The sequence below is a fragment of the Prionailurus bengalensis genome, chromosome B4 (genome assembly GCF_016509475.1).
Source record: "Prionailurus bengalensis isolate Pbe53 chromosome B4, Fcat_Pben_1.1_paternal_pri, whole genome shotgun sequence".
Lineage (NCBI taxonomy): Eukaryota > Metazoa > Chordata > Mammalia > Carnivora > Felidae > Prionailurus > Prionailurus bengalensis.
The window spans coordinates 121,781,302-121,808,731 of NC_057358.1; the positions used below are offsets into that span (position 1 = coordinate 121,781,302).

The 27,430-nt window shown below is 38.8% G+C and overlaps 1 protein-coding gene across 2 annotated transcripts in view; it reads left to right on the forward strand.

Annotated features, from left to right (window-relative positions):
- The window catches only part of UTP20 (UTP20 small subunit processome component), a 107,305-nt gene that overhangs the window by 35,654 nt on the left and 44,221 nt on the right, over positions 1-27,430 (forward strand). For both annotated transcript variants that reach the window (XM_043562315.1, XM_043562314.1), the window contains exons 20-29: positions 923-1,002; positions 1,246-1,486; positions 6,073-6,258; positions 10,526-10,616; positions 11,230-11,315; positions 11,877-12,002; positions 15,781-15,947; positions 18,030-18,238; positions 24,356-24,499; positions 25,203-25,282. In XM_043562315.1, coding sequence (XP_043418250.1) covers positions 923-1,002; positions 1,246-1,486; positions 6,073-6,258; positions 10,526-10,616; positions 11,230-11,315; positions 11,877-12,002; positions 15,781-15,947; positions 18,030-18,238; positions 24,356-24,499; positions 25,203-25,282 — 1,410 coding nt within the window. The remainder of the gene's footprint in view (positions 1-922; positions 1,003-1,245; positions 1,487-6,072; positions 6,259-10,525; positions 10,617-11,229; positions 11,316-11,876; positions 12,003-15,780; positions 15,948-18,029; positions 18,239-24,355; positions 24,500-25,202; positions 25,283-27,430) is intronic.

Consider the following 27,430-nt stretch of genomic DNA (forward strand, 5'->3'; position numbering starts at 1 on the left):
GAGCCTGCTTGGGATTCTCTCTCCCTCTCTCTCTGCCTCTCCCTCTCTCTCTTTCAAAATAAATAAATAAACATTAAAAAAAATATAATCGCACTACTAGGTATTTACCAAAGAAAACAAAAACATTAATTCAAAAATATAGATGTTCACTGCAGTGTTATTTACAAGAGCCAAGATATGGAGGCAACCTAAGTGTCCATCAGTGGATGAGTGGGTAAGGAAAATGTGGTATATGTACACAATGGAATATTACACAACCATAAAAAAGGATGAGATTGTGCCATTTGAAATAACATGGGTGGACCTAGAGGGTATTACGCTAAGTGAAATAAGTCAGACTGAGAAAGACAAATATATGATTCTACATATAAGTGGAATCTTTAAAAAAAATGAATAAATAAACAAAAAGCAGAATCAGACCTGTAAGTACAAAGAAAAACCTGATGGCAAGGAAAAAAAAAAAGAAAACAAAAAAAGAAAACAAAAAAAACTGATGGCTGCCCGAGGGGAGTGGGTGGGGGTGTGGGCAGCATGGGTGAAGGAGAGTGAGAGATACAGGTTTCCAGTTATGGAATCAGTAAGTTATGGGAATAAAAGGAATATGGTCAATGGTATTATAACAGCGATGTAATGGGGCAGATGGTAGCTACACTTGTGAGCACAGCATAATGTATAAACTTGTCAAATCACTAAGTTATACACCTGAAACTAATATAATATTGTGTTTCAACTACACTGAAATTAATAAAAATTCCTGCTCAGTGCAGGCATTTTGAAAAAATGTAAAAAAGTACAAAAGTTATTGAAGCCCTATATTCAAGGATAACCTAATTAAATTGTAATTATATCCTTTCACTTTTTTTTTCCTATGAGAGATCTTTTAAAAAGGATTATACCACGTATTTCTGATCTTTTCTCTTAGTTCTCATGCACATGAAATGGACAATAAGCAATTTTGGAAAGTCTACTATGAACATCTAGAAAAGGCAGCTCTACATGCTGGTATGTAAGGGGAAGTGAAAGGGAGGCTGGGGAAAAAAAAGGTGGTTTAACTATTTAATTTTTTACTGCTTAATTGTGCATCAAATCAGGAAACAGAAATGAGTAATGTACTATCCTGATAACCTTTGGATATATTTTATTGTTTCCTCATATCACTAGAGCTAGAAACACCCTCACATGAGGAGACCCAGAGGACAAATGTTAACATTTCTCTAGTGGTTCCAATGGCTTTTTTTCTTGCAGAGAAAGAGCTGCAAAATGATGTAAGAGATGAGAAGTCCATTGGAGATGAAAGTTGGGAGCAGCCTCAGGAAGGAGATGTTGGAGCTCTTTATCATGAGCAGTTAACATCAAAAACTGACTGTCAGGAAAGACTGGACCACACCAACTTCCGATTTTTGCTCTGGCGAGCTCTGGCAAAATTCCCAGAGAGGGTAGAGCCACGGTCCAGGGAGCTTTCCCCACTTTTCCTGAGATTTATCCAGTAAGTATTCCTTTCCAGGAATATGTCCCTGATAGAGTATGAGGAAGAGAAGATGTGAAGTCTTAAACTCCCAAGTAGGCTGTTTTTTTAGTATGTCCATCACATTTTCAAACCATTGGTTCATCTGTAAAGCACTGGCTCTCTCAGATAACAGCTAGGTTTTTTTTGCCACTTAATTTGACACCAGTTAAAATGTAACCATGCCACAAATGGTGTTAATAAAAATTCCAAGTTAAAAAAAAATTATAGGGGCAACTAGGTGGCTCAGTTGGTTAAGTGTCTGACTTCGGCTCAGGTCACGATCTCATGGTTCATGGGTTTGAGCCCCACATTAGGCTCTGGGCTGATAGCTCAGAGCCTGGAGCCTGCTTTGGATTCTGTGTCTCCCTCTCTCTCTGTCTCTCTCGCTCTCTCTCAAAAATAAACATTAAAATTTTTTTTATTTTAAATTAAAAAATATAAAAATAAAAATTCCGGGTTACAGGGGCGCCTGGGTGGCTCAGTCAGTTAAACATCCAACTTCAGCTCAGGTCATGGTTTCACAGTCCGTGAGTTCGAGCCCCGCATTCGGCTCTGTGCTGACAGCTTGGAGCCCGGAGCCTGCTTTGGATTCTGTGTCTCCCTCTCTCTGTGCCCCTCCCCTGTTCATGCTCTGTCTCTCTCTGTCTCAAAAATAAATAAACATTAAAAAAATTTTTTTGGAGGGGCGCCTGGGTGGCGCAGTCGGTTAAGCATCCGACTTCAGCCAGGTCACGATCTCGCGGTCCGTGAGTTCGAGCCCCGCATCAGGCTCTGGGCTGATGGCTCAGAGCCTGGAGCCTCTTTCCGATTCTGTGTCTCCCTCTCTCTCTGCCCCTCCCCCGTTCATGCTCTGTCTCTCTCTGTCCCAAAAATAAATAAACGTTGAAAAAAAAAAATTAAAAAAAAAATTTTTTTAATTGCAGGTTACAAAATAAGAAAGGCTTGTTGAATTAGATTAGCATACAAAGGCCTTGTTATTTTTTGCCTTGTTGTTTCATTGCCTTTCTTGGGGCTTTAACGTGTTTTCCAGAAACCCAGCCCCAGCCACTGTGTTGTCAGTCTGCTTATGTTTCCTAGGATGCTGAGGGGGAATGTACTTTGTATGTTACTACAGAATAACAACTTTCTGGAGCATTGTTTTGTTTTGAGTAGATAGCTGGATGACTTTAAAACTCTAAAGATACGGGATGTGATGTACAGAACAGGACTAATCATCAACGAAGAGTATGTTTTATAGTAGTATTTCATTATATGGGAAAGTGTCATATGTGTAACTTAAGCAGGCTACAAACCACATCATGCTTGGCTTGTTCAAAGAACAGCAAGAAAGTCTGAGTGGCTATAGCAGTGACCCTGGGAGAAAATAGTTAAAGATTAGGCCAAAAACTTAACAGGAGACCAAATTGTGTAGGGCCTTCAAGTGATGGTAAAGGACTTGTTTTTTTTCTGTTAGTGAAATGGAAAGACATCAGAAGGTTTAAACAGAGGTGACATGACTTAAGATTTCTTAAGGATTTTTCTAGCTGTCATGTCAAGAATAGACTGTGGGTCAGTCAGAGCAGATAGACCAGCTTCAGAGATTATAAAGCTCGGCAAGAAATGTGGGTGACTTGACCAAGGTTGTAGTAGTACAGCTGATGAGGGGTGGTTGAATTCTGCATATTCTTGGAAAGATTTCACGTCAGTAAAATATATTTGGGGGGGGATTACACTTAGAACAGCCTGTGCAATTTGGTCAGCCAACAGATCAGATGTGTAGGTGTTTGGGGGAAAAGGGGGAATGTTGGTACAGGAAGGTGAAAGGGGAGGAATTGGGGATGTCTCTAAGGTTTTGAGCTGAGTGACTGGAAGAAGAGAGTCACCATTTACTGAGATTGGGAGGAAAGCACAGGTTTGCAGATTTGTGGGGGAGATCAGGAGTTCATTTTTCTAGGTGTTATGTTTGGGATACTGAATAGCCATCTAAGTAGGGATGTTGAATAGGCAGTTGAATTTGAAGTTTAAAGTTGGAGGGAAAGGTTTGGCCTAAAGATTATAAATTGAGAATCATCAGTATACACATGATTTTTAAATCGTGAGACCAGGAATGAAGCTACACCTAAGGTGTAAATGTAGACAGAGAAGACTTCCAAGGACTGATAGCCGAGATTTAGAAGTTGGGAGATAAGGAGCCAGCAAAGGAAGCCAGAAAGAGTGAGAGAAGAACCAAGACCATGTAGCATCCCAGGTGCCACATGAAGAAAGCATTTTGAAGAGAGAGTAATTAGTTGGATCATACATGTCTGAGATGTCAGTCAGATAAAGCATAAGAATTGATCATTGGCTTTAGAAGGCATCTTAACAAGAGTTGTTTTGGTTAACCTGGTAGGGATGAAAGCCTGATTAAAATGAGCTTAAAAGGAAACAGAACTAAAAATGCAAACAGCAAGTGTGGATAGTTCTTGTAAAAAAGAAGCAGACAGGTGGAGGGTGATGTGGGAGTGGAGAGAGCTGCTGTTAGTAGGTTGCTGTTTAAGATTTAAGCAGCGCACCTCTGTGTAATGCTGGTGTTGTGAATGATCCAGAAAGGAGGGAAAATTTGTAATGTAAGAGAGGGAATAAAATTGCTGCAGTCATGTCTTTGAATAGTTAAGATAGGATCCAGTGCATAAGTAGAAAAGTTTATATGAATAATTCATTCTGGCAAAGGTTACAAACAAAGATTCAGGCAGGTCAGTAGGTTCCATGGTGGAAGAGTAATGATTTTTTCACCTAATTCTTCAGGCTTCAATTTATTTATAGCATGAAAACGATATTTAGCTTCCCTGCCTTGTTTTGAAGATCATATAAAATAATGTTTATCAGTTGTTTTGTGCGCTACAAAGAGCTATACATACGGAAGCAAGTACTAATGGTGTTAACAGGAAATAAATTTCCTGCTCTGTTAATTTTCTAAAGTTTTTCCCTAAAGAAAGAAAGGGATTACTAATAGATTCCTGGGGATGGAGAGAGGAGCCTGTAACAAGATGTCATTTCTGAGTTTAAGAAGACTTAGAGACTATAGATACACAATATTTTTTTAAAAGATATACAATTTAAAAAATATTTAATATTAGTTGGCAATGATTACCTGTGGCAAATACTTTTATAGATGATCCAAACTAATGGAAAATGCAAATGTCACCTTTCATTTTGACTTTGAAATATATTATGGGCGTTTTATTTTATTTTTTTACTAGAAATTTACATTTCTAAATATGTTTCCAACAATTCAGTTTTAGAACTAATTTGTGAATCCCTTGTAAACAAACATTCTTTGAGAAGAACCAAACCAGAGGCAGGAGTGACTAATAATGACGATACCTTGATAACAGGTGACATCTGAAGAGTCCCTGCTGTGTGCTAGAAGCACTCTTGTGAGTGCTCCGTGTGAATTATCTTACTTAACAAACACTAGTGAACATGCTGTACATGGAGATACAGTTTAAAATTTATGTTCTATATGGTTAGCTGAGTGTTGGGATTATAGTGGGGGTGCTGTTCAGTAGATGATGGTATGGTTTGTAACCGACACAGCAACCTTGTTCATTTTATTTATTCGTCTGCCTGGTAGGTATCAAGTGCTAGATCCTGCTGGCTGAAAATACAGAGTTGACTATAGTAAAGTGTCCCAGCTCTCCAGGGCTAGTTTCGTGTATTCACCTGGAGTTTAACGTGTGTTGACCTGGAGTGTCTTCCAGGTGTGCTGGGAGGGTGCTACCCTCAAACATGTTATTTTATCAGTGTATTTTTGGGTGCAGACTTTAAAGCCTGTCTGATTGATTTCCTTGTGTCTGTAGCCCAGTGCTGTCCATGCACAAAACAGACCACAAATAAACAAGTTGTTGGATGATGGAATTAAAATGACTCAAAAGCAGTGCACTCTGTGGCAGCCTTCAAGATAATATTAGTTACTTCAAATATCAGACCAAAATTAAAGGGATGGAATCTAATAAAAACAAACGTGAATAGGAATTGGATAAGCTTAGTTTAAAGAGGCAAAACACAAATACTTTGTGATTTTCATTACCTGGACATTCAGTTTGAGTCTGTGTCATGCTGTGTCTGCCCCTGAAAGCAATGGAGTTGACAGTCCACCTGTTTTACCAGACCACGTCCAGAGGACTGAATTTTTCTGTGGCACCATATTTGCAAAAGGACATTGGCAAAGTACAGTGGGTCTGGGTGAAAGTGACTGGCATGGTCTTAGTGCTATGTTTCCTTATTTAATAAAATCCACCCCTATACCCACCTCCCCCAGTTACAGTTCCAGAGACAGAGAAGAGAGACTGATTTCAGCTCAGGACAAAAGAGATTTTTCAAATATTTTCAACAGTGTAACAGTGGGATTTTAAAAGTGTAACTGCAATTAATGGTAGGTTTGCCAAACCAGGTACTTAAGAGGGGCTGAATAAGAAAGAATAATGTGAGAAGGTTTGGCTAAGGTGCCCCTGGTGACTCTCATTGTGTGACTCTGAACCGTGGATGTACATCCATCTGTCACAAACAGAATTAGGACAACTCTGCTTCATCTCTTTCTACTGTAGCAACGAGTATTACCCAGCAGACCTGCAGGTTGCTCCCACCCAGGATCTGCGCAGGAAAGGGAAAGGGGTGGCTGCGGGGGAGACTGAAGAGGAACCCGATGCTGGAGATGACGAAGAGCTGGAGGAAGAAGCAGTGCCCATGGGTGAGCCCTCACAGAAGAAAAAGACCAGAAGAGCTGCAGCAAAGTAAGTTCAACATTGCTGGAAGATCACAAATCCAGGGTTCTGGGAGAAACGGGAAGAGACCTCTGATGGCCTAAGTGTGACATATAGCCTTAGACAAGACGAACCACTCATATAATTACTCAGAGAAGTGCTGCATCGCCTTGTGATTTTCTTTTGCAGCCCAAAGAAACCTGCCAGTTTTCTGAGTTTTTTGGTTGCTTATTATTACTTATTTTGCCCCTGACTTGAGTTGTCGGGATTTTGGGGGTCATCTAATCATAAGTGCTTTTTATCGACAAGAGCATCGGTCCTCGAGTGGTTGAATGCTCTTTGATCTTTGCCCTTCACTCTCATGGCACCAGGGTGTTATTTTGTGTGCTAGGGGAACACGTAATGGAACATCTCTTATAAATCTGTCAGCGCTTTTGCCTTTTGACTTGTCCCTACCCCTTGCCCCCATTACATTCTCTTTCCTGTCATCTGGGGTGTTCACTTACGTAAATTGTTAAGAAACCTCAGAAAAAGTAGAAGTGATCAGGCTTTCAGAAGTTACTGCAGCTTCCTTGAAGACTGTCTGCATTGAGGCTGCAAGGATCCAGTGTATTGGTGCTACCGTGTTATTTTAGCACTTTATAAATCTCAAACTGATCTGCCTGTTTGTTCAGTCTTCCCACAAGCCTTTTATTGGTTCATTCAGCAGCTGTTCTGAGTGCATTTTGTTAAGTGTTGGGCTTCAAAGCTACACAGGAAGCACAGTCTAATGCCTGGTCAAATTTTTTTATAGAAGAAGTATTTTTAAAGGAGTTTTAGGGCAGGACAAATCCAAAAACAACAACGACAAAAACTGAGTTCTAGGACCATAGTGAAAAATGACTTAATTCTATCACAAAGAGAAGATTATTACAAAGGAGAGGGCCCCACTGAAGCTGAAAGATGAAAGAAAGCCTGCTGGGCAGCTAGGGCAGGGAAGGACTTGGCAGCTAATGGAAATAGTGTGAGAGTGCCTGGGTGGCTCAGTCAGTTAAGTGTCTGACTCTTGATTTCGACTCACATCATGATCTCACCTGAGTTGGTGAATTCGAGCCCTGCATCTGGCTCTTTGCTGACAGTGCAGAGCCTGCTTGGGATTCTCTCTCTCTCTCTCTCTCTCTCTCTCTCTCTCTCTCTCTTTCCCTCTCTCTTCCTCCCTCCCTCTCTCCTTCTCTCCCCCCCTCTCTTTTTGCCCCTCCTCCCCTGTGTTCTCTCTCTCTCTCTCTCTCTCTCAAAATGAATGAATGAATGAATGAATGAGATAGTGTATAAAGCATAGGGGCAAGAAAGAGTGTGGCCATGCTTCCTGAAACTAGTTCCTTTTGTTTCTACCTTCTCATAACTCTGAGCGTTCTGTCCCCTACTACTTTCTCCAAGACCAAGATTGCTGTTTTCTTCTTCGTATCCTCAGCACACAGCTAGCAAAAGATTAGTCCTCGTATTTCTTTGTTGAATAAATGAATAAGCTACTTATCCAGTCATACCTCTTTCTTTCTTACCTCTGGACCTTTGCTGTGTCCTCCCCTCTTTCTGCTGTGCCCTTGCCTCACACCTGCCAACTGAAATTCTACTCATGCTTCCAGAAACTGTTCTGTGCTACTTCTTTATGGAAGCTTGTCCTGTCTTTTAAACTGAAAGTTCTCTTAACTCAGCTTCAGACTCATAACAGCCTCTATCATGGTGCTTCTCCTTGCCTTGGATATTAATGAATTTTTTATAGATCTGCCATATCAGAATGTCTTTTAAGGATAAGGTTCACGTCTTAATTTTTCTGCCCCCTGTAGCCAAACTTAGAATATTGCTAACATACACCAGTTAAAATGTGAGGGGGGACGCCTGGGTGGTTAGGTCAGTTAAGCATCTGACTCTTGATTTCAGTTCAAGTCTTGATGTCAGTGTTGTGAGTTCAAGCCCCTCACTGGGCTCCACACTGGTTGTGGAGCCAACTTAAAAAAAAAAAAAAAAAAAAAAGGAAAAGAAAATTTGAGTAAATTGGTACTCACATTCCTGTGTCATCTCAATAAATTCATAGTCCTGAGTTTGTAATCCTTCATGGAACATGGTCCTTGCTAGCAAGTATTTATTGAGAACATACAAATTGGTTCCTCTTTTCTTTGGCTCTTTAAGGCCACATGGAGCATAAAAAAATAATACATGTTGGGGGGAAGGAGTAGATATTTTCAAAGAAAATTTTAAAAGTTTATTTGTAAAACTGTAAGGAAGGGCTCAGTGATAAGTATATATGGACGTTGTATCAGACTTCTCTAGAGAAGCAGACCAACAGAATGAAGGTGTGTGTGTGTGTGTGTGTGTGTGTGTGTGTGTGTGTGTGTAAAGATTTATTTTAACGAATTCGCTCGTGATTATGGGAGCCAGCAGGTCCAGAATTTGTAGGGCAAGATGGCAAGCTAGAAACTTAGGCAAGATTTGGTGCTGTAGTCTTGAGCACAAAATTCATAGACTGGGATTTCTATGTCACAATTTTATGGCAGAATTCCTTCTCTGAGAAATATCTGTTTTTGCTCTTAAGGCCTCATTGAATGAGTCCGATCCACATTATTGAGGGTAGTCTCCTTTATTTAAAGCCAACCGATTTTGTCAACATCTACAAAATACTTGCAACACCTAGATTAGCATTTCATTACATAACTGACTGCTGTAATTTAGACAGGTGGACACTTAAGACTAACCATCACAGGGGCGCCTGGGTGGCGCAGTCGGTTAAGCGTCCGACTTCAGCCAGGTCACGATCTCGCGGTCCGTGAGTTCGAGCCCCGCGTCAGGCTCTGGGCTGATGGCTCAGAGCCTGGAGCCTGTTTCCGATTCTGTGTCTCCCTCTCTCTCTCTGTTCCTCCCCCGTTCATGCTCTGTCTCTCTCTGTCCCAAAAATAAAATAAACGTTGAAAAAAAAAATTAAAAAAAAAAAAAAGACTAACCATCACAGGTATGGAAGCTAAATGTAAGCACGAGTGCTACCCTTATCCCCATTTCTCCATAATATGTAAAGAGGTCCTAACTTCAAGATTACTTTCTCTGTTAATAGAGTCCCGTAGGACTTTTACAGTTTTGCATTCTTTTGCCCGGGAGCAGAGGAGGAGCACTGTTTACTAAACTCTTAGGAGCAGAGACCCCACAAGTTTGGTTCAATCCTTGCAGGAAATCCAGGAGGTGGTATCTTTGCCTGGATGAGGAAACTGAGACTCTGAAACATTAAGTCGCTTTCCCCAAAGTCAGCATCACCTGTGCAGCATGGTTTCTATCTCTCTTCACTTCTCCCTGCTTTTAGTCTTGAAATAGGCAGATAAAACCTCTTCAAATCGGAACGTTTGTTCATTCAGGTTTTTTTTTTAAGCCCTATACAGCTTATAAATTATACACAGAGAGAAAACAGTTTGTTTCCCAAGTACTATTTTAAAGCCTCATTGGGGCACCTGGGTGGCTCAGTCGAAGTGTCCAACTTCGACTCAGGTCATGATCTCACTGTTTCCAAGTTGGAGCCTCACGTCGGGCTCTGTGCTGACAGCTCAGAGCCTGGAGCCTGCTTCAGATTCTGTGTCTCCCTCTCTGTCTCCCCCTCCTGCTCTCGTGCTCTGTCTCTGTCTCTCTCTCAAACATTAAGAAAAAAAAATTTTTTAAAGCCTCATGAAGCCTATGGATTAGGAAGTTGAGCGAGTCACTGAGCTCTCTTCTCAGCCTCTTTTATTGGATGTAGTGGATGATCCAAGTGGCTTGGAGGCAGTCCCATATCCATATTTAACTTTTGACCACAGAATATTGTTCTTTCTTACTCCTTGGTAACCAAGAGTCATGGTTACCCAAACATGGACCTCTGTTTCCTGACATCAGTGTTCATGTTATATGAAAATGAGGAAGATTATATTTCACCACCTTCTTGTCTACTGCATCGAAACTAGACAAGGAATCATTTCAGAAATTACCTGTGTTCAACTTTGCAATGTATTGCTGTTTGATTACTTCCCATGTTTGGTTAATTTAAACCATTCGAAGCACATCCTGAATGATTTTCTGGGGGAGAGCCTAGATTTCAAAGGAAGGCCTGCGTGAGATTGAGAATTTCTGTAGAATAATTTCCTAAATGCAAATAATTAAAACTTGTTTGTGAGTTAACAGTGAAACCATAGTCAAGGTGTTTGGCATAGTTGTCAGAGAGACTAAAATTGGTGGGCACTATCATCTTAAGAAAATCTCTGTTCTTTAATTCTGTGTTGCCTGTGGTTTTTGTTTTTTGTGTTTTTAGGCAGTTAATTGCTCATTTGCAAGTTTTCTCAAAGTTTTCAAATCCACGAGCCTTATATCTAGAATCCAAATTATATGACCTGTATCTTCAGGTAAGTAAAATATATTCTTGCCACTATAATTCTTTGTGAAATTTTCTCTTGTCATTTACTTTATCAGAATAACTTTTAGGTTTTTAATAATTGTTAATAAATAGGGCCTATGTCTACCTTTCCAGTACAATGTTTTAAAAGTTAATAATTATTTTCTGTATCTTGAGAAACAGTTTTAGACAGTACTGATTTTGTTGGTATTAAAGACATCTTGGGTAACATTGATCAGCTGTATTAACAATGGATTTGTGCCAAAAGAAGCTAGCTACTTTTCCTTTTACATAAATTGGTCTTACGGAGTGCTGGAATTTCAGGATCTGTTAGATTGAGTGAAAGCTGATAGTTGGAATAAGAATCTGTTGCAGTCACAATATATGATCTTCAGTTACAGAAAAGATTGTAGACGAAATTTAATGCCAGAAGCTGAGTAAGCATTGGTTGTCATTCTAGGCCATAAGGGGAAACAAAATTTCCTTTTTTTCATTTGGATGTTTCTTAACGGGGGACTTACATGATTTCAGCAGAATTTATCTTCATTCTGCCCATAACTCACATATAACTTCCCATGGTATATGTGACTTCATTAATTTATTCTATAAAATATCATTCTTAGCTGTTGCTACATCAGGATCAAATGGTGCAGAAAATAACCCTGGATTGTATAATGACATATAAGCATCCACATATCCTCCCTTACAGGTAAGTTACTTGAAGCTAAAGAAATGCTGTTTCTTTGGCTGATTTTTATCTTTCTACCTGAGAGCCTTTCTAAAATAATTTTCTGAAGGCCTAGGAAATTTCCCTCTTTTCTACCATAATAATAATGCTATTTTCAAGTAATAAATGAAAACTGAAAGTATATTTGTGTGTTAAGAGTGATTCTTCATCAGTAATAAGGTAGGAAAGAGAATATTAATTGATATGTGTTGAGAAGGTTATATCATGTTGCTTCAGTAACGCCAAAATCTTGGTGATTACGCAGGGAATCATAATGATCACTCTCTGTAAGAACTAAGGAAAGCTTTTGTATGAATCTCTTTTAAACAGCTGAGTTATTGACTGTTACTTCCTTATAGTCACTTTTACCTTTTAAACTTTGAAAGCCTGTCATTTTGTGAAAATTTTCCTTTATGGATATCAACCACAATATGGGTATTCTTAATACCTGTTTCAGTTTTTTGGATTACTGTACTATATTGCATTTTTTAAAGGTACCATTGATTATTAAATGATGATTTGTGCTGTATTCTATTTTTAAAGGGAAAACTTACAAAGATTGCTTGAAGACCGAAGCTTTAAGGAAGAGATAGTGCATTTTAGCATTTCTGAAGATAATGCAGTAGTGAAAACAGCCCACCGAGCAGATCTGTTTCCCATTCTGATGAGGTATTTATACTGTTTACAACTGATTTTTTTAAGTTGATCACAAAAACAGTTGTGAATGGAGTATTATGATTCTTTCATTTATAATCATATGATTATTCCTTCAGTTATAATTTTTTCAATTATAATGGAATATTTCACTTTTTATTTTATTTTAATTTTTTTTTTATTGGACCTTTTGGAGAAGTCAAATTGTTATAGAAACTTACTTGAAAATAATTTGTCCCTGGGGCATCTGGGTGGCTGAGTTGCTTAAGAGTCCCAATTCTTGGTCTCGGCTCAGATCGTGATCTCACAGTTTGTGAGTTCAGGCCCCGCGATAGGCTCACACAGTGGTGGTGTGGAGCCTGCTTGGGATTCCCCCCCCACCCCTATCTGTCCTTTCCCTGCTTGCATTCTCTCTCTCAAAGTAAATAAATAAACTTTAAGATAAGATATAAAATAAACTTTGTCCCTAACATAAAGAAAGATCTTGCCGTGGAGTTATTTTAATAATAATGTTAAAATTAAATCCAGTATTCCTTTAAATTTTATTGAGAAATAGTACAAATAATTCATTCATTTGGTATGTAACTAATTATGATTATAAAAGCTATTGATTTTTGGTGTTGATAATGTAACCATCCACAGTACAGACCTTTGTTATATTTGTTTTAATAGTTTTCATTGGATTTTCTTGGTGGAAAAAGTAATCGTTAATAACAGTCATTAAATTATTAGTCTGCTGTTTAAAAAAAACTCTTTAAGGTTCCATTTTACTCGAAATAAAATAGAAGGTCCTCACTCCTCCTTCGAGGGCCTGGTATGACCTCCCTGCAGCCTGCCTGTCCAGCCACATGGTTTCCATTCACTGCCCCCCTCAGAGACCACTTCCAAGTCTGTGGACCTGCTCATCTCTGTGCTCACAACACAAGTTGGCTAGCTCTTCTTCACTCAGTCTTCTCTCCGATGTCATGTTGTCAGGATGCCTTCCTCGACCACTTTGTGTAGAATCGCACCTTCCTCTAACCACCCTTTAGTCCCCTGCCTCGCTTTATTTTTCCTCATAATTGTGCGGCATATCCTCTTTCTTATCACTTGTCTCCCCTGACAGAAGGTACTCCATGGCCTGTAGTAAATGTTAGTCAAATTAATTTCGTCTTTTATGGTAGAAACAAACAAGCCTTATTTTTTGTTTTTTAAAGTTACATATCACCTACACAGACTAGAAGAATGAACTGTGGTGGTAGTGGTTGTGGTTATCCTTGTCTTGCTGCCGTATTTAACAGTAATGCTGCTAGAGCAGCCCTTCTTGAAGTGTAGTCTGCCCCTTCTTGGCGGGGGCTGTCGCTGAGATGCTCTCAGGTGGTCTGTGAGGTTAAGACATTTTTCATAGTACTACTAAGACATTACTTTTTCCCAGCATGCCGGTATTTGTGCTGACGAGGCAGAAGCAACTTCTGGTGCCCCACAACTAATCAGGACAGTGCCTCCAAACTGTACCAGTCATTCTTCATTACCACACACCTGGAGTTAAAAAAAAAAAAAAAAAAAATCCTGGTTTCATTAATGTTCTTGGTGAATCTTAAACCTTGAGTACTCGTCTTTTTATTGTCTTATATGACAAAGTGGGAAATGTGCATAAAGCACTTCTGCTGAATACTGGTTGTCTCATCGAATGGCCTATTTTCCAAATTACCAATATGTGTTACAGAATCACTGGTGGGTAAAGATCCATTCAAAGTGCAAGATAGACAGATGGAGATTAAGGTAACAGATCACAGAGTTTATGAATATGTTTCAGATTGCACATTGCAACTAGCCTTTAAGAAGGCTTGTTGGGCGCTTGGGTGGCTCAGTTGGTTAAGTGTCCGACTTCAGCTTGGGTCATGATCTTACGGTTTGTGAGTTCGAGCCCCGCATCAGGCTCTGTGCTGACAGCTCAGAGCCTGGAGCCTGCTTCGGATTCTGTGCCTCCCTCTCTCTGCCCCTCCCCTGCTCATTCTCTCTCTCTCTCTCCCTCTCTCTCTCTCAAAGAATAAATAAACATTAAAAAGAAAATTAAAAAAATAGAAAAAATGGAAAGTACCACTTGTTGAAGTTTGGTGTAGTATCAAAGTGCAATATCCACAGTTATCACAAAAGAATTATCTGAAAGTTTACAAAATATGTTTCCTTTCCCCACCTGCATATCTGTTTAAAGTCTAGATTTTCTTCAACTACAATACATTGCAATTGATTGAATGCAGAAACGGATAGAAAAATCCAGTTATCTTCTAATAAGCAAGATAGTAAAGAAATGTGAAAATAAGTAAAAAAAACATACCTCTAGACTCACTAAGTTTTGGTGGGGAGAGATTTGGAAAATAAAATTATTTTTTATCAAAAATATTATTGATGGTAACCCATTTTAATTTCTACTATGATAAATATCAATAGATAAAACTCATACAAAAGCTCTTTGGGGACCTCAAAAATGTTTAAGAGTATAAAGCACCCCAATCTAATAGGTTTTGCTAGTGATTCTGTCTTGCATTTCTGGGATACTTCTTATTTAGCTTTAATATTGTTTTAATGCATTACTGGATACTGTAATTAGAAATGAGTATTATGAGGCGCCTGGGTGGCTCAGTCGGTTGAACATCCGACTTCTGCTCAGGTCATGATATCACAGCTTGTGAGTTTGAGCCCCTCATCAGGCTATGTGCTAACAGCTCAGAGCCTAGAGCCTGGAGCCTGCTTCGGATTCTGTGTCTCTTGCTCTCTGTGCCCCTCCCTCACTTGTGCGTGTGCACATGTGTTCTCTCTCTCTCTCTCTCTCTCTCTCTCTCTCTCTCTCTCTCTCAAAAATAAACACTAAAAATTTTTTTTTTTTAAGATTTTTTTTTTCAACGTTTATTTACTTTTGTCGGGACAGAGAGAGACAGAGCATGAACGGGGGAGGGGCAGAGAGAGAGGGAGACACAGAATCGGAAACAGGCTCCAGGCTCCGAGCCATCAGCCCAGAGCCCGACGCGGGGCTCGAACTCACGGACCGCGAGATCGTGACCTGGCTGAAGTCGGACGCTTAACCGACTGCGCCACCCAGGCGCCCCAACACTAAAATTTTTTTTAAAAAGAAATGGGTTTTATGTTTAAGAGCAAGAGTGGTATATAATTTTATTTTTGTTCCTAGCCCAACTCAATATCTTAGTTACACCACCTTCATAAATGAAAAAGGACTGTTCCTTCTTTCTCTCAGCTATGAAACTTTATAGCATAGCAATTAGTTTTCTTTGACAGTTTAAAAAATTCATCTGAAAAACTGTATAGGTTCCATGTTTACTCATGATTACTGTTCAGGTTTTCTTAAGTTCCTTTCACTTACTTACGTGTTTTGGCTTTTTCTTGCCCAGGAAATTCCCCATTTAATTGAAATCTTGCCAGTTTCCTTATTGTACTTAGAGTTGAATTCACTTATTTCCTTTTAATCTATGTATTATTGTTTTCATTTTTGCTTGATTAGATATACCTTTGGCTTGCCTATTTTACTGCTTTTTTCTTCATATAAAGAACTACCTTTTGGCCTTTTATCTTTATTATTTCCTTCCTCCTGCTTCCTTCAGCCTTGTTTTTTGTTGTTGTTCTTCTAAATTTTATATGTTAAATAACTAATTTCTGTTTTCATCTTTCCTTATTTTATAATATATCCTTTTAAGTCCGTTGACTTGCTGTTCTTGGCTTTTAGGAAAACAAAATGACTAGAATTATGTTTCAGGATTAATGTGCAAAGAAAATAATGTTCTCTTAATTAACTTTTTAGGATTTTGTATGGCCGAATGAAAAATAAGACTGGGAGTAAAACTCAGGGGAAATCTGCCTCAGGGACCCGCATGTCCATTGTTCTGAGATTCCTTGCTGGGACCAAACCGGAGGAGATCGAGACATTCTTGGACCTGCTATTTGAACCTGTGAAGCACTTCAGGAATGGTAGCTCTCAACTCCCTGCTACTCTGAATGTGTGTTGTCTGCTGTAGATTTCTGATGTCTCAGGCTAAGTCTCCTGTGCTCTTGGACATCTTTCTCATGGGACTGTTCCTCCCAATCTTGATGGTGGACTTTTGGCTGAAATGGAATTCATTTGAAATTTTGATTGAATTAAGCAAAGCTCACACTGATCCTGAGGGTCGTCAGCATCCATGTGTCAGTAAGCCCCTGATTAGAAAATGTGTATTTTTCAGGGGGAGCCTGGCTGGCACGGTCGGTGGAGCATGCGACTCTTGATCTCAGGGTTGTAAGTTCAAACCCCATGTTGGTTGTAGAGATTACTTAGAAAAAATAAGATCTTTAAATTAAAGGAAGGACGGAAGGAAGGAAGGAAGGAAGGAAGGAAGGAAGGAAGGAAGGAAGGAGATAATGTATTTTGATTGTTGTGCATTTAGGCCATTTGAAAAATGGTACTTATGCATACACAATGAATATGTTTCTCCTTAGAAACTTAGAGCATGCTGATGTATTAATTTCAGTTGTCTTGGTATTTAGTCATTCACTAAGTCATTCATCTATTGAGTAGTGATTAATTGAATACCTCCTGTACCCTGGACACTTTTCAATAATCTCTGCTCTCAACCTCACCGTCTAAGTGCAGTGAATGTAGTAAGTATATAAAAATGAGTTGAAATGCTCTGTGGTCTGTTCTTTGGTGTGCAATGTTAGTAATTATTAATAATAATAATAGCTAACATTATTGACTGCATACTCCATGCCAGACATTATGGCAGATCCCTTTACATACAACTCAGTTGATCCTTAAAATAACCACATGAGGTATCATTACTTGACTGGTCCCATTTTACAAATGAGGAAACTGAGACTTAGTGTAGTATTTTGCTTATAGCCACTCAGGTAGAAAATGGTAGTTTTGTTTTTGTTTCTGTTTTTTTTTTTTTTTAAGTTTATTTATTTTGAGAGAGAGCGAGCATCCAAGCTGGGTAGGGGCAGAGAGAGGGAGAGAGAGAGAATCCCAAGCAGGCTCCAAGGTAACAGCACAGAGTCTAGCATTGGGGCTCGATCTCACCAACTGTGAGGTGCATGACCTAAGCTGAAATCAAGAGTTGGAAGCTCAACCACTGAACCACTCAGGTGCCCCAAAAATAGGAGAGAGAAAGAGAGATAAAGAGAGAGAAAGAAAGAAAGGGAGGGAGGAAGGAAGGAAGGGGGAGGGAGGGAGAAAATGATAGCTCTTTCTGACTGCAGAACCTCTGCTGTAGTCCCATAATTGCTTTGCTTTAGGCAAACATAGATATTTATTTATAGGGTAATGTGTTACATTAAGTTCTGTATTTTTCTATGATAATGGATTCAGCTGTTAAAATGTTTTCATTCCGTATATTGCCCTGCAAAAGAATAGAAAGGCTTTTGTTCAATGAAACAGCCTCCATTGTAAGAGGGTAGCTATAAATGGTACTCTTACAGGTGTACCATTTAGGTGTATGAATTAGCAAGCCTGTGATTTCATGCCAGTTGGTTTGAAGTATAAAGCTCAAGCGGTAACAATTCAAGTCTTTTAAGTAAATTATGAAATCAATTTTGGTGCCTGTTTATAAAGAATTTTGTTTTATTTATTCACTAAGGACTACAAGAGGAAACATTTGATTCTCGGCATTTAAGAAACTTCTAATTAGTGGGACATTTTCTGTGAAACTGCTCAAATCAACATAGACAGTGAAAGCTGAGAGTGAGGAAAGTGTATGGAAAATTGCGAGGGGGAATGAAGACATTGTAACTCGGGTTTTGAGGAATAGTCTAAGTAGGATGAGAAGTGGGCTTAGAGACTTAGTTCTGGCACAAGTTTCTCTCTCTTTTATTCTGAGTTTCCTCATCTATAAAGTGATAATACCAAAATCTGCCATGCCTAGCTCATTGAATATTTGGTAAGAGAATCAGGAGAAAATATGTTAGGAAAGTACATTATCATCTACATGATCATACTGTATCATTGAGGGAAATTGAAATGAAGCTGTAATTGGAGAGTAACTAACATTTCCTTTTACTTGATATCTCTTGCGCTAGGAGAATGCCATTCTGCAGTCATTCAGTCAGTAGAAGATTTGGATTTGTCTAAAGTTCTTCCTTTAGGTCGTCAGCATGGTATCTTAAATAGCCTTGAAATAGTATTGAAGAACATTAGTCATCTGATCAGTGCCTACTTACCAAAGATTTTGCAGATACTGTTGTGCATGACAGCAACAGTCTCACACATCCTTGACCAACGAGAAAAGGTGAGATTCACTGTAGATGTTTTTCTTCCTGGATGAATTATATGGGTTTGAACTGTGTGGGTCCACTTGCAAATGGGATTTTTTTTTTCTGATAAATACAGTGCAGTACTGTAAACGTACCTAATGATCTTCTTAATAACTTTTTCTCTAGCTGACTTTATTATAAAGTAATAATACAGAATTACAAAGTATAATACATATACAAAGTATATGTTAATTGACTATTTATGGTATTGGTAAGGCTTTCAATCAACAGTAAGCTATTAGTAAAGTTTTGGGGGAGTTGCACATAGACTTGTGACTGCGCAAGGGATCAACACCCCTAACCCTTGCATTATTCAAGGGTCAGCTGTATGTCACTTGTATATTTTAAAAAGAGGTTTAAAAACAGAGTGTGAGTTAGTTCTATATACATCTGAAAAACTAAAGTCAGGGATAGTTGAGCTGATGTTTCTCACATTTTAATTTCAAGAGCCTAGAGGTATAGGACATCTTCTAACTCTCATTTGTCCAGAGTAGTTGGAGAATGAACAGAATACTGTTAGCATCATCCTTGTTATTTTGAGGTAAGAATTGCCGAGAGGTCTTTTATAAGTAAATGCTTGCCTACTAGGAGTACAATGTTTTGAATAAAGATCAGCAGCAAGACCAGGCGGCTAGCTCAATGCCAGAGGCTTCACAAGGCAGTAAATATTTTCTGAATTGTATTAAAGACAATATGTCTATGTTCTGTTGAAACAAGTATACGGGCATAAGTACACTCTCTGGGAAGTCTAGAGAAACCTATGTCTTTATGGACTGAAGGCTTCTTAGAGAAAATGAGACTTGAAGTGCAGATCTAGATTCCCATTTCTGTTGATTCTCCGTTAATGGTAAACAGGCACAGTTTTAACTGGGTTAAAAATCTGTTTCATTCATTTGATTTATGGATATGCATGGTGAACTGTCTCTCAGATACGGTCATGATCACTGAAAATTGACAACCAAAATTTGATGCTGTTTTTTGGGCTATGTGTGGATACAAATCTGCTTTAGTAATGAAATTCTCAATTGCCGAGCTCCAGGGATTTAGAACACACCTTATATTTTGTTAGGCATCATTTTGTTTTCTTTACTCTTTCATTCATTCCTTCCACAAATATTAATTGAGCCCCTTTTGGGTGACAGGCACCATTCTGAGCACTGGAGATGGAACAGTGAACAAAGCAAACAAAACTTCCTGTCCATTCATTTATTCAATAAATACTTATCTCACACCTACCTGCTATCTATCAGACATAATTCTAGGTGGGGAATGAGACAGGTAAGGACTCAGTGTCATGGGGAGAAAGAGAATAAATAAATAATTAGAATAATGTTGGTTGGTGGGGAGTCCCCAGAGGGAAATAAATGAGACCCTCTGCAGATCTGTGAGTCATTCTCTGTGGATCTCTCTCCTCCCCAGCACTCTGTCTGCAAATTCTTGCTGCCGTGCCTGGGCTCTGCCTTCTCACACTAAATCCTGGAACCCCAAGCAGGAAACCGGGGAATGTGTAGGACTCACTTCCTCTGTTGCCCCCCTCTCCCAGGGCTTACTGTCCTTTACTGCCTGCTGTCTAGTATCTGAAAAATCATCATTTCATATGTTCATATGAATGTTTCATATGTTCAGTTTTTTAGTTGCTTGAGAAGGAAGGCCAAACCTAGTCCTTGTTGATCCATCTTGAACAGATGCAGAAGAACTGCAAGCAGGCAGAGAACAGACCTCCGACTAACACAAGGTTAGGAGCAGCTCAAGTTCCCAATAGCCAGGGCAGAAAGCTCATAATACCTGAGGCACCAGGAAGAGTCCTAGGCAGGGCCTTGCCTCAGTGTTGGAACCAGATTAACTCTGGAATAAAGGCTGCCCTGGCAACACCTACCAAAGCTCACAAAGATCCAACTTCCCAAGTACATTAACTGCTTCTGAGAATAAAATGCAAAAGTTTTCAAATGATTTAAATGAAAATAAAATTCACAGTGTCTGACATCCAGTCAAGTTTTACCAGGCATGCCAAGAAGTAAGAAAATTTTATTCATAATAAGGAAAAAAACCGTCAATAGAAGCAGCACGAGCAATGGTACAGATGATAGAAATAGCCAAAAACTTAAAATAGCTGTTAGAAAGGAATACACTCCATATATTCACAAAAGTAGAGGAAAACATGAGCATGTTGAGGGACATGAAGATGTGAAAATTTTTAAATAAAATGAGGGGATGTGATAGGAAGTGACAAACAGGGAGTGGATGGTGCTGCTTTTATTAAGGTGGTCAGTGTCTTCTCTAAGGAGGTGATAATTTGAACTCGTGTCTCCCCAGCTGTGGGAAGAACATTTCAGGCAGATAAAATGACCGGTAGTCCCTGAGGTAGAACAGCCTTGGCACATTCTAAGAGACACAAGGGCACAGGAGCGACAGGACTCGTGTAAGGTAACGTTGAGAGCTAGGTAGGGCCTCTTGGGCTGTGAGCTGGATTTACTCCTAACTGTATTGGAAAACCTCGAAGAGGTTTGAAGCCAGGGAGTGATGAGGTCTGTTTGATGTTTTTAAAATCTCACTTTGATTGCTTTGTGGAAAAGAGGCTGGTGGGGGGGGGGGGGGGGGGGGAGGTGGGTGAGCAACAGTGAAAGCTGAAAAGAGGTCTTGGAAAAATTCTTTCTCTGTGTTATTTGAGAGCATCAGAGCCATACGAAGACTTCTGTGTGAATTTTCATTTGTGCCTTATAGTGAGTGATAGTGACTTTGTCTACACATGGATATATTAAATCGTGAAAAGTTAGAGGTTTTATAAACTCTGTATAAGTTGTCTGACTTTTTGGTTAACTTAGAAGCAGTTATTCAGTAATGCAGCCTTACTCTTGAGTCAACAGTTAGTAACTCCAAAGACCAATTATGCAATTTCATAGATCATTAGTTAGTGAGGTGCTATTGGAACTTTTTTTTTAAGGTTCTTGGACAAGTTCAAAGGATTCCTTGAAGTGCTGTAATGAATTATTACACAGTAATACTGCTTAAGTGAGTTAAACTTCTACATTTGTGTATTTGAACTAAGTTACACATTTATTTATTTTTATTTTTAATTTTATTTGTGTGTGTGTGTGTCTTTTAGCTCCTTTAAAACATTGACTGACACTGAAGTATATATCATGAGGGTTGTTGTGGTTTGATTTATTTTGGAATATTTGAACAATGTAGTAACTTTTAAATGTACATGAACTCAGTCATATTGACTGTTCCTCTCGGAGCAAAAGTCTACAATTGCTCGCTTTTAGGGCTTTTCTCAAGTTTACTAAATTATTGAGTAAATTGGGAAGCTGACACTGTAGAAACCAAGTGAATGGAATGTGTAGATCCTACCCGATGTGGGGGGTGCCTGGTGGGAAGAGGGAAAAGGTGGGGGTGTCTGATTTGACATCATATTTGCTAAGGTTAGTTTCTTATTTTCTCCAGGGGATCATGATACCATATTGCTTCAAATGTAGGTAATAGTTTTTATCTTTTAACAAACATGATAGACCTCATATTGAAAATATTGCCCACAGAACTGAAGCAAAGCAGAATGACCTGTAACTGTATCACCTTGTGCTTGCCTGTTATTTCCTGTCATTGTAATTCGTATAAAGAGATAATTAGCCACAAGTAGATGGTAGAAACCTGGGGGGGTATGTGAAATATGATGATTCCTCCAATTTGCATGGTCAAGTAATGACATTGTTGCTCCCATTCACTTGAATTTAAAATGTGTTGTTTTAGATTCAAATACTTCTTTTGATCAGAATATCCAATTTTCATCACAAGTAACCCCCCCATTACTTTTCTTCATAATATCATGGCCATAAAGCTTGATGAAATTCATTATATTAGGGTATTGTGTTGTCTTCACAAATTTCAGAGTGGTTTTCCTCACACTAGTCAGAGTGGCTAAAATGAGCAAATCAGGAAACTAGACACTGGCGAGGATGTGGAGAAATGGGAACCCTCTTGCACTATTGGTGGGAATGCAAACTGGTGCAGCCACTCTGGAAAACAGTGTGGAGGTTCCTCAAAAAATTAAAAATAGATCTACCCTATGACCCAGCAATACCACTGCTAGGAATTTACCCAAGGGATACAGGAGTGCTGATGCATAGGGGCATTTGTACCCAATGTTTATAGCAGCACTTTCAACAGTAGCCAAATCATGGAAAGAGCCTAAATGCCCATCAATTGAGAATGGATAAAGAGGATGTGGTTTATACATACAATGGAATACTACTTGGCAATGAGAAAGAATGAAATCATGCCATTTGCAGCAACGTGGATGGAACTGGAACGTATTATGCTAAGTGAAATAAGTCAGAGAAAGACAGGTATCATATGTTTTCACTCATATGTAGATCTTGAGAAACTTAACAGAAGACCATGGAGGAAGGGAAGGGGAAAAAAAATAGTTACAGAGAGGGAGGGAAGCAAACCATAAGAGACTCTTAAATACAGAGAACAAACCGAGGGTGGATGGGAGGGTGGGGGAGAGGGGAAAATGAGTGATGGGCATTGAGGAGGGCACTTGTTGGGATGAGCACTGGGTGTTGTATGTAAGCCCATTTGACAGTAAATTATATTAAAAAATTTTTTCAGGGTGGTTTTTAGATTTCGACATAGATAATAAAGGTCCCTTGTAAAAATAAGTTGCCTCTCTATATCCAGGGCTCACAGTATGTTAATGAAATGGCAAAACAATTAGGGGTTGCACCTTACCCCATTTGTTTGATTTTTAATAACATTCCGTGCTTGGGAGAAAACTTTCCAGGCTTTTATCTCTCTGCTTGGCCTAAACCTCTTCATCCTTTAAGATCCACTAGAAATTCTGCCTCTCACATGAAGCATTTATTTCCCTTTTCAAATTTGTAATTCCTCCCCTATTGGCTGTCTTCAGCGTTTTCAGTCTGTCACATAATTTAATATGTTTTCCTTTAATGAGATTTTAAGCTGAGGTCAGAACTATGGCTGTCATGCCATTGGACTCATTGGTGGGGTCTCAATAAATTATTCTACTCTGAGCCTGAACAAACTGGCCACATAATTGTGATTTTGTAACTCATCAGGAAGGAGATGCCGCTAGGAGTAGCAGTATCTGTTATGAAAGAAGTTTGCTCTTAATTCAAACATCCACCCACTCTAGCCTCTGTGCCTCTAAAGACAAATTTTGATTTTTTTCCTGTATTTTTCTTTGAACTGTATATTTTCAGATCATCCCATGCCTCTATTTAATCACCTTATTCTCTTATACTGTATGAAGTATTCCACTATATAGACCATACATTCTTTAGTTCCCTAGACTAATTTTTTAACAAGAATAATTGAAAACTCCTAGTTTCAGAAAAAGTAAAAAAAATAAGTTATGAAAACAAAAAAAGAAAGTGACTTTCATTTGAAACAAAGATTTATTTTTCCCCCTAATCTAAGACATTGTAATGGCAAAAAAACTTTTGTCTAGAATGTTCTGTTCATAGGAAGAAATGAGGATTTTATTTGAGACAATTACTGGGATAAAGAAATAAAACAATGCAGGACACAAAACAGCTGTTCCATTTGTGATTTTTTTTTTTCCCCTTAAGGACACTTTAATGTGATTTTACTAGGCAGTGATAATGGAGCACACCTCACCATTTGACTTTAAGTCTCTGTTTACCCATCTTGTTCAATGAAAAAAGCAATATGATATACTCAGTTGACATTTCCATATGAATCAGAGCCACAGTCAATAGACTTACTAACAGGATTTCCAGTTTGATTCGTAGCCATCCGAGCAAGAGTGCTTCCCTGAGGAATCAAGGATAAAAAGGAAATAGTTTTTTTTTTTTTTTTAAATGTTTATTTATTTTTGAGAGAGAGACAGATTACGAGTGGGAGAGGGACAGAGAGATGGAGACACGGAATCTGAAGTGGGCTCCAGATTTTGAGATGTCAGCACAGAGCCCGATGCAGGGCTCGAACTCACGAACCAGGAGATCATGACCTGAGCCGAAGTTGGACGCTTAATCAACTGAGCCACACAGGTGCCCTGAAATACTTTTTTTTTGTTTTTTGTTTTTTAAGAGAAGATCTTTCTTTTACAGATACAGCTCAGGTTTATTAACCCGCTGAAAAATTTAAGACGTCTTGGAATCAAAATGGTAACTGACATCTTTTTGGATTGGGAGTCTTACCAATTCAGAACAGAAGAAATTGATGCTGTATTTCATGGTGCGGTTTGGCCCCAGGTAAACATGAGTATTGCATTCTGCCTGGATATCTTCTGCTTCTTCCCTTGTTTTTACTTTAACCAGCTTAGTCTACACCCAGACATGAATGTCTTTCCTGGTCTTTTCTTTTACACTAAGTCTTCCTTTGTTTCTGGAGCTTCAGAGCACTTTTCTTTGCCTCCACTGCCACCTAAAGCTCAAGAGCTGGTTTCTTAATCCCATGACATTTATACTTAAGGTTAATTTGAATATGACGTGTCTCTCAAGCAAATGGAATATAACCGTTGTATCACCTCAGTGATGTGCCTTTGAATTTTGACAAATACAAGAGAAAATGCACAAGTGTTTTTGTTACACATTTCCTTGTTTGTAACCACTTTGTGACGATACCTGGTATAACTGTAACTAAAAAGACTATAGAGGAGACTTGATTTTAGGAAAGACTTCTAGCTGCTTGAGCTCTGTTTACCCAAATGAAACCTAAAGGACATCATTCCTTTCAAGTGTCTAGCCCTTCCTTGCACTGCCTTTGCCATCTTCCCTGTGTAGATATTTTGGATTCCTTTGTTTTTTTTCTTTCATCTGTCCTTTAAATGTTGATCTCTGTCCCTTGGCTCTTTATCCTTGGGTGTGGTTTCAGTACTTGTTCTGCTGTTTAGTTATTTTTGTCCACAATTCTGTATGTGATTTTATTTTGTATTCTGTTCATTTTGCGTCCTAGATCGGAAGGCTTGGATCTGAGAGTCAGTATTCTCCCACTCCTCTGCTGAAACTAATTAGTATCTGGAGCAGAAATGCAAGGTATGACCCTTCCTCCCTGCCTTTAAAAAGGACAGTGTTTTAGACCAATCTAGTCAAAATGAGTCAAGGGAATTAATATTATTTATGGTCTTTCCATACAATGAAATACAACAGGTGTGGTTAAAGAGAATAAGGTGGCTGAATTTCAAAATACATAGTTTAAAGAAAAATACAAGTTGCTGAACAATATAATCCAAGAAAAATAACTGTGCATGTGTATATATATAAAACGAAGTAGAAAATGTCTAGAAGGAGAGGTGCCTGGGTGGCTCCGCCAGTTAAGCGTCAGACTCTTGATTTTGGCTCAGGTTATGATCTCATGCTTTGTGGGATTAGGCCCTGTGTCCAGCTGTATGCTTACTGCTCAGGCCCTGCTTGGGATTCTCTCTCTCTCCCTCTCTCTGCCCCTCCCCTGCTCACTGCTCTGTGTGTGTGTGTCTCTCTCAAAAATAAATAAAAACTTGAAAGAAAGAACGAAAGGAAGGAAAGAAACAGAAAGGAAGGAAGGAAGAGGAAGGAAGGGAGAAAGAAAGAGGAAGGGAGGAAGGAAGGAAGAAAAAAAAAGGAAGGAAGAAAAAGAAAAGAAAGAAAAAGAAAATGTCTAGAAGGATACATGGGAAACTGTTAATGTTATTGTAGCATGTGGAGGTTTTGGTGCCTGGGAGCAGGCAAGAGATACTTTTTATGATATATCTTTGGAGCGTTCATTTGTAATTTTTAACAAAGGGGAATATAGGTAAAATAACATTTTGCAATTTAAGTTGTAGAGCATAATTATAGCAAAAGTTATGCATTTTTGCTAGTTTTACAGTTCCGTTAAAACTTAGAAATTAAAAGTATTGGAATCAATAGGGGATGTTCTTCTGGTGTGTTATAATTGTTTCAGTAGTTTGATTTGGCCTGGGAAAGGGAAAAACAGAATGTGAAACGTGGCAGATACAGCTTTCTCCAGCTATCTGAAAGTAGAGCATTTCTATGAAACCTTTCTTAAGCCAAAATGGCATAAAGCAAAGAAGTGATTACTATTTATTTACACGGAAAACATTTGTAGCATTCCTAGATCCAAAAAATAACCTCTCATAGGGTTCTCTGATACCTTAGGTCACATCTTGCTAAGGGATGCACAGAATAAATCAAGACAAAGCACAGATGTTCACAGACGCAGTTCACAGCTCTGGCACCTTGATGCTGAGATGCTGAGTGTGGTTGCCAGGGAAGAAGCCTGGCAGGGCCACTCTCACTGCTCAGGGTGCGTGCTGCCTCCATAATGACTTACTGCACAACAAATGGTGAAAGCTATTTTCGCGTTTCGCCTTTTTTCATAAAAGCCAAGTGGCATAACATGAACTTTTGAAAAGCCGGGGTATCTGTAGTTATACCAGCATATAAACCTGGCTACTTTTTGCATGTTTGCTTAAAAATAAAAGCTGATTTGTAATTTGCATTCTTTGTCTTTTTCCCAGTTCCTACTTAGAATCAAAAAAATTTCATAGGCTTTTTACATTTTCTAGATGTCCTCTGTTCTTTATAGAACTACATCTAAGTATACATACAGCCCTCCCGATCATAAGTCAACATTGTTTTGAGGACATCATGAGCCATTTACAGGACCTTCATCTACAGAGGCTTGTGTCACAGACCAAATGCATATTTCCTGAGGAGTGTAGAAACCTTTGTTGTTTATCTCAGTGATAGAAATAGACTTGAGTTTGCCCTGATCTGTTTTGAATAATGAAAGGTAGAATTAAAAAAAAAAATCATTATTGATTGTGTGATATTAGAATCTTTGTATCATTTTTTACAAAATTGGTATCCTACTATATAACTAGCTTTTGATTTTATCTTTTTTCATGTACCATGATATCAGGAACTTTTCCCCATGTTATTAAATGGTCATCAAAAACAAACCAAAGACCTTGACACTGTCTTCCTCAGGAAAACCTGTTTAAAATATTTTACTGGTAGTAAAGGCTCTTTTCATTTATTTCCCAGTTTGAGAAAACAGTTTCATGTCTTGTCTTATAACTGGGCGTGTATAAGCAGCCTTTCATAGGCATACTTGAGAAATGTCTTATAGTTGTGTAATTTTTATGCAAATGAACCGTGAAGGACTTTTCATCTAAGACTTGGTGATGGTGACCGCCTTTT